At 43.7% G+C, this 17,851-nt stretch overlaps 1 protein-coding gene across 1 annotated transcript in view; it reads left to right on the top strand.

Annotated features, from left to right (window-relative positions):
* The window catches only part of LOC147726525 (chondroitin sulfate proteoglycan 4-like), a 474,128-nt gene that overhangs the window by 66,152 nt on the left and 390,125 nt on the right, over nucleotides 1-17,851 (top strand). The window contains exon 2 of the mRNA XM_086960631.1: nucleotides 3,950-4,113. Coding sequence (XP_086816757.1) covers nucleotides 3,950-4,113 — 164 coding nt within the window. The remainder of the gene's footprint in view (nucleotides 1-3,949; nucleotides 4,114-17,851) is intronic.

Raw genomic sequence — 17,851 nt, 5'->3', positions numbered from 1 at the left:
AGGTGACCTACGTAAGATTGATCTATGTGTGCACTACAATAGGTTGCATTATCAATTTTATGCAGTTGTTTTGTAAAACAATATGGGAAAAAATAAAAGCGAATCATCTGGAAATACAAATGCAACAAGGGCACTAATTAGATATTTGATTGATGTGATCACATTTCGGAGTACCAGCGTTTACTCGTCCCATAATGTCAAGCATGTATTCAGGGGTAGAGAGTGACAAAGAATGAGTCTGAACTAAGATGGTCTTACCACAGTGCAAGAGGAGGGATGCGTTTTATATTCTTCAGCAAAAAAGCTGAAACTGATCACACTTAAATAAATAAGAAATCTGAACTCTGCAGTAAACATCTGAATCCAAATCAAACCCAATCATATAGCAGAAGAGACTAGAAGAAACTAGAAGGATTTAAGTAGACTGACATTGGTAGCAGCATTGAATTATGAACACCAGAGCGGGGCTTTTCCTGTTACCAATGGAGGGGAAGTGGCCTAATGGCCTCACGTGTATAAATTGTCTGTTCAGCATTTGGAAACCAGTTTCTTCTTGGGATCCTGTGCGCGTGGAAATCACATTGTGTAGTATGTCCATAGATGGATGTTTAGGAATTGTGTGTGTGTAATGGACGACTGAAGGCAAAATGGGATCAGCTTTGGGATCTTCACTCTGGAGATTATGTACAAAATGAAGGTTGGCGGTAGCCTTCCAGGCTTGTGATGTATATTGCAAGTATTCCTGAACCTTTTAAGCTGAACCAGCATGTAGGGTGTAAGAGGACTGGAGTACTTGAGTTTTTGGGTTTGGAAAATACTTAGCCAGCACTCCCCTTTCTGCAGTCTTGAGATACAAAGACTGTGCCTGTGGAATCCACAAGCCTTGTCTGGAAATAAAGTATAAGCAGAGAACTGAAAACCCAGGTCAGAATTCCAGGAACTCTCTCTTACTGGTGCAAAGCGACATCCTGCAGGATGTTGGGGAACCTTTTGCAATCCAGAGCTGGTATTGCTGACCTCTAGATTCCCACTCAGGTGAGGCAGCATCACCAGGGAAGTCCACAATTTTGTGTTCGAGAAGCTGAGGATCTGCTGTGGCTGAGAAGCCTTTCTTGCTGCAGGGGGCGGGCCACCGAAGGTGACACTGCAAGTTCACAACTACCTGGAGGAGACCCCAGTGGAAGCTGTTAGGGTGGACAGGATGCCTAAAAAAAGAGTATGTGTCACTTATCTGGAAAACGTAATCCTCATCAACGCTGCTGTACCCAGAGGGAGATTGATGCTGCAGACTATGGACTGACCACAGGGCCCGTGGTCTGGAAAAAAGTCAAAACACTTGATCACTGTCTGCACTGCCTGTTTATTTCCTGTAGTTGATTGAGCTATTCTCCTAGCGCTGTCCCCATAATTGTGTTTATAGTTCCTTTAGTTTTACAGAAAGTAAAGCACTGGCTGGATAATTGGTTTATTGAGAGCTGTATTGTGCATTACTGAGTTCTGAGCCTCTAACCCATACCACCAGCCTGCATAGGCGTTTAGTGGCTCAATCCATTACCCTTAGAGCACAGTCCAAAGGGGTGTTCTTGGTGCGCTGTTTTCATGGTTTGTCGTAAGACTGATCCAGAACACCCGAGATAAACAAACTCGGTCACCATAATTGAGGCCCAGTACCTCATTTGTGCCCTGAGGTCCAAGAACCGATTCTGTCAGACCTTCAACATCTAAAAGGGATGTCAGTTTTAGAGTGAGATGAGACCAGCAGAAAAAAACAGGAAATGGTGTGCCAACTGTACAATGCACACAGTCTAATAAGGACTACTCTAAAGTGCGGTGTACAGTTTGTATGACTCATCTTGCTCTCTTGCTAGAGTATTGCAACTACTTTTAGAGATCACCCCTATCTTATTGTCTCCCAGCATCAAAGCAGCATGTGGCATGTTGTGTCTGACACTGAAGGCACCATAGCGAGTGTTGTGATGAGTTCAGTGCCATCAGTCTATTATTGTGTCCCGTTCTGGAAGGGGTATAATGGCTCTTGAAAGGATACAAAAAGAATTGTTTCTAAGGGCCAGATGTATGTATTTGCATATAGCCAGGTTCCGAGCTGGGATTGTGCAGTGAGCTAAAAAACGGTGTTGGATCTAGCCCTGATCTCTTGACTGGGTGAGAGTATTCTGCTTAATTCAGAAACTCTGTCCATTACCACTCCTTGTTGTTAAATATTTTGTCCATCCTAAGCGTGGAAGGGTATACTCAGATGTGAGTCCCTTGCTCATTGCACCATCAGGATTCAAGCAAGCCGGGCTGACGACGGCTGAAATGCCAGAAACCGGTCCCGGGTAGCTTGTTTCCTTCCCAGTGTAAGAATTGGCTTGGTAGTTTGGTTTGCCCTGTTCCCATCATGCACTGGGACAGGAACAGACTAATTTGCATATAGCCAGGTGCTGAGCTGGGATGGTGCAGTGAGCTAAAAAACGGTGTTGGATCTAGCCCTGATCTCTTGACCGGGTGAGAGTATTCTGCTTAATTCATAAACTCTGTCCATCACCACCCCTTGTTGTTAAATATTTTGCCCACCCTAAGCGTGGCAGAGTATACTCAGATGTGAGCCCCTTGCTCATTGCACCATCAGGATTCAAGCAAGCCGGGCCGACGACGGCTGAAATGCCAGAAACCGGTCAGGGCAGATGTAGGTCGCCCAATACCGGTCGGTAACTGCCCAAATTACTGAATTTCGGCCGTTACCGACCGGTATTTGGCATTTGGAATGTAGGTGGCATGATTGTAGGATTCAGTATTTTACCGAATCGGTAACTTAAGGAATCAGTAAATTACTGAATTCTTCACATACCGATTCGCTAAATTACCGAATCCTTAATGTAGGAAGCACTCAAGTGAGTTCTTCTCAAATTTAAGGATTAGTTATTTACCACCAACTACAAGTTGGTGGTAAATAACGAAAACCGTTAAAGCAATTTTGTGCTTTTTTAACAGTGCCATGTGGCAGACATACATGCCCTTAGGGCATGTATGTGTGCCACATGTGCACCCATGCACTATTCAGGGGTGCAACAGGGTGTCAATGTGACACCCTGACACCCTTGTAAGTCTACCTCCTATTACCGATTCGGTATTTACCGAATCAGTAATTCTCATTCATTCCTATGGGCCTCCAGGCCCATAGGAATGAATGGGGAATACCGAATCGTTATTGACCAAATTTTACTGATTCGGTAAAATTTACCGAATCATTTGCTACATACCATTTACTGATTCTAAAATACCCAATTGGTAAAATTCGGTATTTTAGAATCGGAAATTGATATTTACCTACATCTGGCCCTAAGTCTCATGGATGGACATTGAGTGTATTTTTTTTCTGTGGTGAGAATGACTGGATTGTATTGGAACAACACCCACAACCGCATTTTTGCTAGTCACAATTTTTTTTAATTGCCCGTTCCCAATCTGAAAAACCATAAAGTGAAAGACAGGAGGAACTCTTTTATCACAGGAGGAATGGGTGAAAGGCATGCGCACATGTGCAGTAGTAAACTAAGTTCAATTACTCGTGGAAATGCTTCTCCAAAGTCATTTGTCTGAATTCACAAATTGTTTTCTAGGCTTATTATTGGTAAAGTTTCTGAATTCGTCAGTGCAGTTTACAGAATGTTTAATAGAAACGGGCCCTTTGTATGGTGTTTAACTAAAAGTGTATGCATCAATTAATATAAGCTTAAGTGGGGAGCCCTCGGACTCCTTGCTCCAGTGATGAAACAGGCTGGTTTTGCTCTCTTATAGGAACACATTTGTGGCTTCCTTCACCTATTTGCTTTCGGCAAGGCTCTAAAGATGTTTTTGTTTGCATTGTATTTATAATAACATCTGTCAATCCTCTATAAAACGTGTTTTTGTTTATTTAGTCTTATCTGTTTTTGTAATGTTACAGCATCTTTTTATGGTGAAAGCTATGTGGAGTTGAAACTCGTGGAGTCGTTTTCAAAAACATTGCTGCAGCTGCGGTTCCGAACCAGCAAGCCCAGTGGATTAATATTTTTAGCAGCAGGTCAAGACGATTACTGCCTGGTGGAGCTGCATTCGGGATATGTACAGGTACCCTATTTGAGTTGAAAGTGAGCCTCTTAAAGTGTGCATTAATGCGTGCGCATGCGCAGTTCAAGCAAGATGTCTGGCGAGGAGGGCAGCCGGGGGACGCCGCAATACAGTTAAGTGACTATTTAAAAAAAAAAAAATTATCACTATTATTTTATTTGGGGGGGGGGGGAGGGAGGGGTGGAGGCAGGTGGTGGTGGGGAGCGGAGTTCCACAGAGTTTTCCCCCAACTCTGTGGACCTCCGCATAGTTGCACTCCGCCAGCTCCGCCAGGGTTAATTTTAAGGCTCCCATCGGCGTCAAGAGTTTACAACGGAGCCACAATGTATGTGCTGAACTTGCCTATTGACTTGACGACAGGTTTATGTCCCATACGTAGCAACGCTTTTCTCCATCGACACATATTGGGAAAATCTTTTGGTACACCAGGCCCTCAGCTCACTGTAGGCCCTGTTCACAAAACAGCAGAAAGTCTGCATTTGGAATAGATTTCTTACATTTTAGGACTTTATAAGCAGTCTCAGGAGTGCAATAGGAAATTACCCCCTCATCTCTGTCCTGCTCGTCCCAGTCCTTACTTGTGAGGCAGCTCTGCCTTCGATTGAGGTTCTAGCCATGCTAGGGATCTATGCTCACTACAGCCTGAGGCTGTTTTCTATTTCCCCTACTATTACTATGAGAAAGTCATCTTTTTGCCATGATCACCCCTATTGTTTGGTTGATTCTGGTTTCCTCCGATTGTGCCCTGGGCTCTGCTAACCAGGCTCTGGCCAGTGCTGTGTAGGAAAAGGTACATGGTAATTCGGTGTAATTACAATTGGTATGACAATCTACCTGTAAGCCCCTAGTATGTGGTAGGGCATGTAGGTTTAGATACCCAGCAGATTTAATGCATGTAAGTGTACATTGCGGTGTTGCCTGCTGTCATTTTAGAGGCAGCACTGCTTTGTAGGCGGCTTTTAAAAGTAAATTATTTGCAAATTCGACTTTGGAATTAAAGGTGCTTACAAAGTCTATAACTATCTGCTTCCAAAGTCTCCAACTACCTTATATTAACATATGTCACTCCTAAGGTCTCCCCTAGGTGTCCCAGAGGTGGGGTGCCTTGTAACTGTATGCAGGGACATTATAAAAGATGCTTTTTATGTGCCCTGGTGTAGGAAATACTGCAAATTAATTATTGTCCCGTTGTAGCACATGGGATCCATAGGCTAACATAGGAATACTTTAACAAAGTATGCATTTAACAGGAGCCAGCTAAAAATATACTTCAAAGTATTAAAATGATAGAATAAATCCAACAACTTGTAAGAATAGATTTATTATAACTATAACCGCAAATAAGTTATAGAACTTATTTTCGATGAGCTAAAACCCAGCCTTCCAGCAGCCTCTCCTGATTGGCCAGCCTTTGGCAGACTACTCTGAGTTGTGAAGTGGCATGCATAAAGACAGTGGACATCTGATGGAAGGAGATCCGCATAGTGCTGAGCAAAAGGCAGGAAGGGGGCTGGCTATCAAACTGGTCTTCAAAGTTGGAATGACAAGACAGGACACAGGCTCACCACCACTTCCTGCACCCCCAGCCAGGCAGGAGCCCCAGTAATTGAATTAGCAAAGGGTCTGGAAGGGAAGTGTTGGGGAAATTTAGCCACACCAGTCGGTTGACTTGGCCAGATCCTAACTTCCAGGAAGTAGTTTCTCCATTATGGATTTTAAAGGAATAGTGCTTTTTGAGAGGAGAATATGCCATACTTTGGAGAAAGTTGCCATACTTCCCGGTGTCAGCCCTGACCAGTGTTCCCACTGGTCAGGGGTGTCCACCTGCTCGTCCCCCAGAAGCACTGAATAAATATGGGAGAGCTGCCCAGCAATCTGAGATCCTTGCTTGAAACTACAAGGACTGCCCTGCTGGAGCCCTGGCCTGCACCAAGAGGACTGCACTTTGAATGATTAGACCTGTTGTACACTTTGGGAACGACACCCCTAAGGACTTTGCCTTACTTTAAAAAGAGAAGGAGTGGACTTCCTGAAAGCAACAGGCTAAAAGAGCTCCACATGCATCATCTCCGGCAAGACAACACCAGCTGACCACCTTCAGCTGGACTTAAAAGGATTTGGCCAGGTGCATTGTGGGAGATCGGAATCCCAACATCCCAAGGAGCAACTCTGAGCTTCCGGAACCTTGGATTGGTGTTGTGGACACTATGGAACCCCAACAAGCACCTTCTGGAAGAAGATCCAGAAGTTTTGAGAATTTTTGTCAAAAAGTTTCATAATGTGACTGACTTGTCGATGAGAGTTAAACCGCTCATGTCTAACTTCGGCCTGGATTTCAGGTTCATCCCGTTAAAAGCTCTGGAGCTCAAGACTGCCAGGATTTCACCAAAGGCTCGGGCTATACTAAGGCGCCATCGTTGACTTGAATCCCGGCCCGACTAGGAGCCTAGCTCGACGTTAAGAGAAAAAACTCCAAATGTCAGAAGGTAAAAACTTGAGCAGGCCCTACCGCTAATTGCATTTGAGACCCGCTCCCTCGTGGTCAGCCTGAAACTTTGACTCTGTCTATGTCAAGCGCGACCAGATGTTGCAAAGTTGTGCTTTTGGCTTTTAGGTACTAGAAAGTGTTTATTCTTTAAAAATTCATATCTCCGGTTCCCTACATTGGATTTTTATTGCTGTGATGTCATTTTAATCATAAAAATATTTATTTTGATAAATTGGTATTGGATTTTGATTGTGTATTTTGTCTTGCTTATGTAATGTATTAGTAAATGCTTTACACACCTAGCTCCTAAGCTGCCTGCTCAAAGTCAGCTACCAATGGTTGAGCTGGTGAAACATTTATTGAGACCTTGACTGGGCCTTATATTGTGATTGTTGCCTTATTACTAGCAGTAGGTACCTACCTATCTCTACCAATAGACCACGTTCCAACAGCTACTATAAAGGATTTCCCCCGCCCATCCTTCTGTGTTTTCTCTGTCTCTGAGCAGAGGTAAGCTTTGCTTTGCTTCCATTGTTATGATTTTATTTTGAATGCTCATGCTTTCTGTTTTCTTTTGTGCTGGGCCCAAAGATAGCCTGTATCACTCGCAGCGTGCTTCCGTCCATGCGCTGGGGTGGGGCCAGGGAGACTTTCGTGCGCACTGCTGTTTTGGGCTGTTTTGGAGCCGTTGCGGTGGTATCTGGACCTGAGGTTTTTGTGTGCATTCATATGGCGGGCCTCAGAAAGCAGCATAGGATAAAGAAAAAGCAGCTGAAGAGAAAAAGATAATAAAGCCATTTCACTTATCCTCTGGGAAGAAGCCATTTTTGTCCAAAAATCCAACTCCAATCTTGTAAGAGAAACACTCCTGGCAGGTCGGGTCCCAGTGGCCATTTGCTACTGGACTCTCGTGGATTATTTCACATGGTTCTTTCAAAAGGACATATTCTATGATGTTTTAATTTTAATTTGGTGCTCAGACCCTGACAGGCACACACTTTGTCACTCTCTTTCTCATTCTCTCCCTCTTTGAGACTCTCCCTTCCTTGCCTTGTCTTCTCTATCATCTTTCTTACCTCTTCTTGCTCTGTGATGTGCACCTTTCTGCTGAAAGCTTGAACATATGGCTACCTTCCTTCCTACCTTTGATGTGCTATGCTCGTGGCTTTGGCAGTGTGGTTGGTTATATGTTGTCGGTAGCTACTACCACCACATGTCCTCGTTTTTCAGCAGGCAGCTCTTAGCCTGGCGGGCCTAGCTGGCTGGCTAGATCCTTTAACTCTACTGGCCTACATGTCTTGCCTCCCCCCACCATTGAATTGACCCACAAAGAAATTTCAGACTGCTCACCCTGTCCTGATGATCTTAAATAACTACAAGATTGAAACGTCGTCGACAACCCCCCCCCCCAACGAAAAACCTTCCACTGTATATAATTTTGTGTTTATGTGATGCTTTGTTTATTTTCACTCAGTCACAATATGCACCCCGTCACTAATGTGAGCACCTGAACATATCCTGTCTAAAGTTTTGAAAAATACATCTATTAAATATAGACTTACTGCTCTACATGTCTTGCTCCCACATTGATTTAGTATCCATTTTAAGTAATTGCTCTTGCTTTTGGACCTAGCTAGGCCACCCCTGAACCACTGTACTATATATATATATATATATATATATATATATATATATATATATATATATATATATATATATATATATATATATATATATATATATATATATATATATATATATATATATATATATATATATATATATATATATATATATATATATATATATATATATATATATATATATATATATATATATATATATATATATATATATATATATATATATATATATATATATATATATATATATATATATATATATATATATATATATATATAAAAAGCAGTCCAGGTTCCACAAAGTGCTGGAACCAACGGTCGAGACCTCGTAACTCCTCACAACCAGCAAACAGTTGAGCCTCAAAGAAATAGATCCACAATGGATATCAGGGAAGACGAATTTTTAATAGGGATGACGCGTTTCACTCTACAAGAGAGCTTGATCACACCATATATATTATAATTTCAAACAGAATTCGCCAGTCCCCCAGCCTCTCAATGGCGGTGGGCTCGAGCGAGGAGGAGATCCTCAAATATTCCTTAAACCAACTTTTGCATCAAAAGAAGTAAGCTCGAGCCCAAATTCGTAAGCGTGGTGATTTATTTAAACAAATTGTCAAGAACGCCCGACGGTGTTTCGGTGCAGCCGACCAAGGTGCAGCTGCACCGAAAGGCGTTGGGCGTTCTTGACAATTATGTTTAAATAAATCATCACGCTTACGAATTTGGGCTCGAGCTTACTTCTTTTGATGCAAAAGTTGGTGTAAGATATATATATATATATATATATATATATATATATATATATATTATATATATATATATATATATATATATATATATATATATATATATTCACTGAAAAAACCATAGGTTTCACACCAGTTATAGTTACCTGGAAATTTTACTGGCATAAAATCATTGAAATTCCCACGTTATAGTTAGTTGGACTCACTATAACTTGCGCGTGTAATGCACTGCTGATGACATCACATATTACATCACTCATGGCATGGTCAGTGACATCACTCATGACATCACTGATGACACCATCCTTGTGACAGAATGACTGACCTCCTTTCACTGTAAAGTAACCCTTGAAACACATATTCAAAAATAGAAACTAACATTTTCAAAAATGTGGAGATACCTATACCAGTTACAACAACCAATTCAGTAATTCCACCATTTATATACACATCCACTCATTCACCAACAGTTCTATATAGTCATTCATACATATACTCACTCATCATATGTAGTGAGACACCTATACATCCGTTAACACAACGTCAGTCTTCCAAAAGTTGCTCACACACATACTCACACATGCAAATAAACTATTGAACATCCATTTTTTTGCATATACAGCTATACACACACTACCACCTTACTTCTAAGGAAACTTACACATACTTACACTCTTAAACAATCACTTATAGAAACACATACTTATTAAAACAAGAACTCTTTCAATCTCTCACTCTCACATATACATCAATACTCACATATACTAGATTAAAACATATGTAGTTATTGATAAAGACACTAGTAAGACAGTCATTCAATTACTAACACATACATATACACACTCATTCACACATACAGTCCGGCACATATGCTGTCTTCAAAACACATACAAACAGTGAGTCATTCATTGATGCATCTATGTGCTAAGTAACACGCCCACCAAATCATACAGACACTTATACTGATACTAAAAAAAATCTAATAACCCATATACACACACATGTAGCTACTCACCAACCCATGCAGCCACTTATACACAAAGTGAAACACTGATACAAACATTTAAATATTTAAACAATACTCGCTAATATATGTATTCACTATGATACACTTAATAAGCCAGTTAACCAATCAATTAAAAAAAAAAACATCCATTAAGACACTTATTGAAACATTTATTCTTCCATCGAGCTTTACATATACATATATAAAACATATTTATTTTTCAGAAAGACACACATTCACTGGATGGTGTCATCAGTGATGTCATGAGTGATGTCACTGACCATGTCATGAGTGATGTAATATGTGATGTCATCAGCAGTGCATTACACGCGCAAGTTATAGTGAGTCCAACTAACTATAACGTGGGAATTTCAATGGTTTTATGCCAGTAAAATTTCCAGGTAACTATAACTGGTGTGAAACCTATGGTTTTTTCAGTGAATTTAATAGGTTTTTTAAATGCTAATTCCTAACTATAACTGGTGTGATACCTATGGTTTTTTCAGTGAATTTCAAAGTTTTTTTAATGCTAATTCCTAACTAAAAGTCTCACGTTATAAGTAAGACTGTTACCGCTCTAGTTGTTCTTTAGAACACTCTGGTACATACTATCATTGGGCTATAGTTGCGCTACATCTGGCTGATATTTGGGCTACATTTGTATTTTTTTGTCTCTGGTGGCCATCTTTGGGCTACATTGGGCTACATTGGGCTGCATTGGGCTACATTTGGGCTCTAACATATATAAAGCCCAAATATAGGCCAATATATATTTTTTAAAAGTTAATTTTCCTAAAAACAACTGGAGCATATATCTTGAGACATAGCTATCAGTCCTTACAATTTTTCATAAAAAAAAAAAAATATATGTATATATTTTTTTGTCTTGGAGCGCTTCCGGTGCGCGCCCCGGTGAGCGCCCCGGAAAGCGTACTATTTTGAAGCGCCCCGGTGCGCGAACCGGGAAGCGTCCCGTTAGCGCCAATGTCGCGATACGTAAGCGTGACGTATCACGTAGCCGCGTGATGCGTCTTATGAAGCGCTGCGTAAACGCACCCGGAAGCGCTCCGCGGCGTGGCCCGGAGCACGTAACGTAAGCGCGCCGGAGCGAGTAACGTAAGCGCATCGGGTCATGTGACTTGAAAATAACACTTTTCATTGGTTCTCTTCATTTTTTTTCTCCAAATAATGAAAGCCCCCTCCTTTTTTCCTCATTCTTACTTTCTTCATTAAGAGAGCAAGAGCTATTTTGGAGGAAAGAATGGCATCACTTGTTGCTGTAGCTGGTGCATCCCCACCACCACCCCCACCACCCAGAAAAGAAGGTCCACCACCACAGTTTCTTGGAGGACATGAAGAAGAGGAGGAAGAAGAGGAGGAGGATCAACATCAAAGGGTCTAACTCCCAGAAGAACCAAGACAAAGGCACGTCAAAGTGCACTTCATTTGGCAATTTCTTTCTTTTGCAGATGACCAAAAAAAGGTGAACGCCCCCAAAGTCACCTGTCTCATCTGTGACAAAGTTCTCTCCAGGGGCAATCCCTCCAAGAAATATTCTTTTGGTAACTATACCATGATCCGCCACATGGAGAGGTGGCATCCCAATAATTTGGCCCAGGCTGAAGTCCGGGACCTTCGGCACAACCCACCCCCTGTGGCCAGCACTTCCTCTTCAGTACCCTCACTTTGTGGACCAGAAGAACGGCAAATGGTGCCAAATATTCAACCAAAATGTGGCAAGGTCAAATTTCTTTGCATTTTGTGTGGCAAAACTTTATGCTATGGTGAACTTAGCGTCACCTTAATAAATACTGCTATAGACAACCACAAATGCAGCAAGGAAAGAAAACAGTGATTCTTTTCTTTTTTTTTTTGCTCCTGTTGAGCCATTTCCAATTCCCTGTTTTTTGTTTGTTCCCTCAAAAAAAACCCAAAAAATATAAAATTGTTCAAAAACACAAAAAAATTAAAAAAATGTTCACAAAAATAAAAAAATTATAAAACAACAAAAAGAATTTTAAAAAAAGTTCTTTTCAGAACTACCTCCCATTTATAAAATATTGCCAACATTTTTTAAACTCTGGCATTCTTTTTTCTCTGTTGTGCGCTTCCCGGTGCGCTCCTCGGTGGGCGTACCGGGCGCTCCCCACGCAAAAATCGAAAAAAAATATTTTTTTTTTGTCCCGTGGGGCCCTTCTAAAGCCCCCACATCAAACCTAGGGGGTCCGGGTGGGTCTACTCTGCCCCCTTATGGTCAATTCCCCCTTTGTTTTGGCCACCTCTTGTATCTCCATCCTACCGAGACACAAGATGGCGGCCGCTCCGGACTGTTTCGAATGTTTACAGACAACCAAGAACCAATCAGCTTTCTGCGCGCAAGTCGCGTGGCGCGCCCAGTGGTCGCTGTCATAGATATATATATTTTTTTTAACCTAAATTACTCAAAATCCACTGAAGCACATATCTTGAGACATAGCAAAGGCACATCGGGCTACCAGTCCCTACAATTTTGCCAAATTTGGTGTAAATCCATTCAGCCGTTCGGGCTAAAAGTGAGGTCGACCGCCCTATGGAAATTAACATGGGGAAAACGCGTTTTGGGACGCCCCTTATATCTCGGCCCCCGCTTGACGCATCCCCCCAAACTGTCAGGGAAGGACCGGAGCTCGACGAGGCCATTTTGAGGAAAATTTCAGGCAGATTCGTCAACCGGCGCCAAAGTTATTCCAAATAGAATTTTGAGATTTAACATTGAAAAAAATCCTAACTATAACTACCTACTGGCGACCGCCAGTAGGTAATATACATATATATATATATATATATATATATATATATATATATATATAATTCCTAACTATATAAGGCCTGAAACCTATGTTTTTTCAGTGAATATATATATATATATATATATATATATATATATATATATATATATATATATATATATATATATATATATATATATATATATATATTCACTGAAAAAACATAGGTTTCAGGCCTTATATAGTTAGGAATTAGCTTTAAAAAAAACTTTGAAATTCACTAAAAAAAAGTTTTAGGGGTGTTATAGTTTGCTGGACATTTCACTCATACAAAACCATTGAAATTGCTCCTATATAGTTAGTTGGACTAACTATATTTTGCGCACCCGCAATGCACTGCTGATGATGTCACATATTAGATCATTCATGACATGGTCAGTGACATCACTGTTGACATCTCAAATGACATCCTAACTATATATACCTACTGGCTATTGCCAGTAGGTAATATATATATATATATATTCTACTGAAAAAACCACAGGTTTCACACCAGTTATAGTTAGGAATTAGCATTTAAAAAACCTATTAAATTCACTGAAAAAACCATAGGTTTCACACCAGTTATAGTTAGCTGGAAATTTTACTGACATAAAACCATTGAAATTCCCACGTTATAGTTAGTTGGACTCACTATAACTTGCGCGCCTGCAATGCACTGCTGATGACGTCACATATTACATCACTCATGAAGTGGTCAGTGACATCACTCATGACATCACTGATGACACTATCCTTGTGACAGAGTGACAGACCTCCTTTCAGTGTAATGTAACCCTTGAAACACATATTCAAAAATAGAAAATAACATTTTCAAAAAAATGGGGATACCCATACCAGTTACAACAACCAATTCAGTAATACCACCATCTATATACACATCCACTCATTCACCAACAGTTCTATATAGTCACTCATACATATATTCACTCATCATATGTAGTGAAACACCTATACATCCTGTTACACACCGACAGTCATCCAAAAGTTACTCACACACATACTCACTCATGCAAATAAACTTTTGAACATCCATTTATTTGCATATATAGCTATACACACACTACCACCTTACTTCTAAGGAAACTTACACATACTTACTCTCTTAAACAATCACTTATAGAAACACATACTTATTTAAACAGGAACTCTTACAATCTCTTACTCTCATATATACTCACTTATATACATCAATATTCACATATACTAGATTAAAACATATGTAGTTACTGATAGACACTAGTGAGGCAGTCATTCACTTAATAACACACACATATACACACTCATCCACCCATACAGTCCTGCACATATGTTATGTTCAAAACACATACAAACAGAGTCAGTCATTGATGCATCTATGTGCTAAGTCATACCCCCACCAAACCATACAGACACTCATACTGATACTAAAAACATCTAATAACCCATATACACACACATGTAGCTACTCGCAAACCCATGCAGCCACTTATACAACAAGCATTGGAAATGCAATAGGTCTCGCATTAGGAAAGTTTGAGCGATTGGTATAGTAAATGACACTTTTTTTTATTTATGTGTTGGTTTTGAAAATAGCAAAATTAATAGCTTGGTGGATGTGATGGTGGATGTGATGGTGGATGTGGTGGTGGATGTGGTGGTGATGGTGGATGAGGTGGTGGATGCGGTGGATGTGGTGGTGGTGGATGCGGTGGATGCGGTGGATGTGGTGGATGTGGCGGTGGATGTCATGATGGATGTGGAGGTGATGGTGTATGTGGTGGTGGATGTGGTGGTGGATGCGGTGGATGTGGTGGTGGTGGATGCGGTGGTGGATGCAGTGGTGGTGGATGGGGTGGTGGTGTTGGTGGATGGGGTGGTGGATTTAGTGGTGGTGGGTGCGGTGGATGTGGTGGTGGGGGGTGTGGTTAAAGTGTTGGTGGATGTGGTGGTGGATGTGGTGGTGGATGCGGTGGTGGTGGATGCGGTGGATGTGGATGTGGTGGTGGATGTCATGGTGGATGTGGAGGTGATGGTGGATGTGGTGGTGGATGTGGTGGTGGATGTGGTGGATGCAGTGGATGTGGTGGTGGTGGATACGGTGGTGGTGGTGGATGGGGTGTTTGTGGTGGTGGATGGGGTGGTGGATGTAGTGGTGGTGGGTGTGGTGGATGTGGTGGTGGTGGATGCAGTGGATGTGGTGCTGGTGGATGCGGTGGTGGATGGGGTGTTGGTGGTGGATGGGGTGTTGGTGGTGGATGGGGTGGTGGATGTGGTGGTGGTGGATGCAGTGGATGTGGTGGTGGTGGATGCGGTGGTGGTGGTGGATGCAGTGGTGGTGGTGGATGGGGTGTTGGTGGTGGTGGATGCAGTGGTGGTGGTGGATGGGGTGGTGGATGTAGTGGTGGTGGGTGTGGTGGATGTGGTGGTGGTGGATGCAGTGGATGTGGTGCTGGTGGATGCGGTGGTGGATGGGGTGTTGGTGGTGGATGGGGTGTTGGTGGTGGATGGGGTGGTGGATGTGGTGGTGGTGGATGCAGTGGATGTGGTGGTGGTGGATGCGGTGGTGGTGGTGGATGCGGTGGTGGTGGTGGATGCAGTGGTGGTGGTGGATGGGGTGTTGGTGGTGGTGGATGCAGTGGTGGTGGTGGTGGATGCAGTGGTGGTGGTGGATGGGGTGGTGGTGGTGGATGGGGTGGTGGATGTAGTGGTGGTGGGTGTGGTGGATGTGGTGGTGGTGGGTGTGGTGAAAGTGGTGGTGGATGTGGTGGTATATGTGGTGGTGGTGGATGCGTGGTGGCTGTGGTGGTGGTGGTGGATGTCGTGTTGGTGGATGCGGTAGATGTGGTGGTGGTGGATGCGGTGGATGCGGTGGATGTGGTGGATGTGGCGGTGGATGTCATGATGGATGTGGAGGTGATGGTGTATGTGGTGGTGGATGTGGTGGTGATGGTGGATGTGATGGTGGATGTGGTGGTGGATGCGGTGGATGTGGTGGTGGTGGATGCGGTGGTGGATGCAGTGGTGGTGGATGGGGTGGTGGTGTTGGTGAATGGGGTGGTGGATTTAGTGGTGGTGGGTGCGGTGGATGTGGTGGTGGGGGGTGTGGTTAAAGTGTTGGTGGATGTGGTGGTGGATGTGGTGGTGGATGCGGTGGATGTGGATGTGGTGGATGTGGTGGTGGATGTCATGGTGGATGTGGAGGTGATGGTGGATGTGGTGGTGGATGTGGTGGTGGATGTGGTGGATGCAGTGGATGTGGTGGTGGTGGATACGGTGGTGGTGGTGGATGCAGTGGTGGTGGTGGATGGGGTGTTTGTGGTGGTGGATGCAGTGGTGGTGGTGGATGGGGTGGTGGATGTAGTGGTGGTGGGTGTGGTGGATGTGGTGGTGGTGGATGCAGTGGATGTGGTGCTGGTGGATGCGGTGGTGGATGGGGTGTTGGTGGTGGATGGGGTGTTGGTGGTGGATGGGGTGTTGGTGGTGGATGGGGTGTTGGTGGTGGATGGGGTGGTGGATGTGGTGGTAGTGGATGTGGTGGTGGTGGATGCGGTGGTGGTGGTGGATGCAGTGGTGGTGGTGGATGGGGTGTTGGTGGTGGTGGATGCAGTGGTGGTGGTGGATGGGGTGGTGGATGTAGTGGTGGTGGGTGTGGTGGATGTGGTGGTGGTGGATGCAGTGGATGTGGTGCTGGTGGATGCGGTGGTGGATGGGGTGTTGGTGGTGGATGGGGTGTTGGTGGTGGATGGGGTGTTGGTGGTGGATGGGGTGGTGGATGTGGTGGTGGTGGATGCAGTGGATGTGGTGGTGGTGGATGCGGTGGTGGTGGTGGATGCAGTGGTGGTGGTGGATGGGGTGGTGGTGGTGGATGGGGTGGTGGATGTAGTGGTGGTGGGTGTGGTGGATGTGGTGGTGGTGGTGGTGGGTGTGGTGAAAGTGGTGGTGGATGTGGTGGTATATGTGGTGGTGGTGGATGCGGTGGTGGCTGTGGTGGTGGTGGTGGATGTGGTGTTTGTGGATGCGGTGGTGGTGGTGGATGTGGTGGTGGATGTGGTGGTGGTGGGTGTGGTGGTGGATGTGGTGGTGGTGGATGCGGTGGATGCGGTGGATGTGGATGTGGTGGATGTCATGGTGGATGTGGAGGTGATGGTGGATGTGGTGGTGGTGGATGCAGTGGATGTGGTGGATGCGGTGGTGGTGGTGGATGCGGTGGTGGTGGTGGATGCGGTGGTGGTGGTGGATGCGGTGGTGGTGGTGGATGCAGTGGTGGTGGTGGATGGGGTGGTGGTGGATGGTGGTGGATGGGGTGGTGGTGGTGGATGTGGTGGTGGTGGATGCAGTGGATGTGGTGGTGGTGGATGCGGTGGTGGTGGATGCAGCGGTGGTGGTGGATGCTGTGGTGGATGCAGTGGTGGTGGTGGATGGGGTGGTGGATGTAGTGGTGGTGGGTGTGGTGGATGTGGTGGTGGTGGGTGTGGTGGATGTGGTGGTGGTGGGTGTGGTGGATGTGGTGGTGGTGGGTGTGCTGGATGTGGTGGTGGTGGATGCGGTGGATGTGGATGTGCTGGCTGAAAGAGAATTATGGCCTATATATGAAATAGGTGGATGGTCTTGGCTAATGCCAGATCAAAAAAGTAGTTCTCTTAATGTAAGCAATGAAAGGTACAAGTTATCCACTCAAAAGTGTTGTAAAGAAGCAATACTCGAATGTAGTGTCAAACGCAAAAAGAGTAAATAAAGCAAGCCATTGAATTCTTAGCAAGCAAATGGCATTGGCAAAAAAATCCATACAATGATAAACTATACGTTTCCCCAAAAGCTGCTGTAATTGTTGGCGTTGCACACAAAATGTATTTTGACAACAGACAGCTGAAGCTATCCATAGGCGAGACCTAAAAGCTATATGGAAGCGCTGAAAACAGGAGTCTTTCAAATTAACCATTAGGATATGGAGCTAATTGCCGACTAGGACTTCTGGAGATACTGTTGTCAGTTAAACAAACTTCACCTTGCTTTGTCCTTCATTTTTAATAAACCGGGCATTA

This window comes from Lissotriton vulgaris, chromosome 3_1 (assembly GCF_964263255.1).
Source record: "Lissotriton vulgaris chromosome 3_1, aLisVul1.2, whole genome shotgun sequence".
NCBI classification, from domain to species: Eukaryota; Metazoa; Chordata; class Amphibia; order Caudata; family Salamandridae; genus Lissotriton; species Lissotriton vulgaris.
The sequence above is the reverse complement of the archived record's forward strand: the minus strand, read 5'-3'. Positions and strand labels throughout refer to the sequence as shown.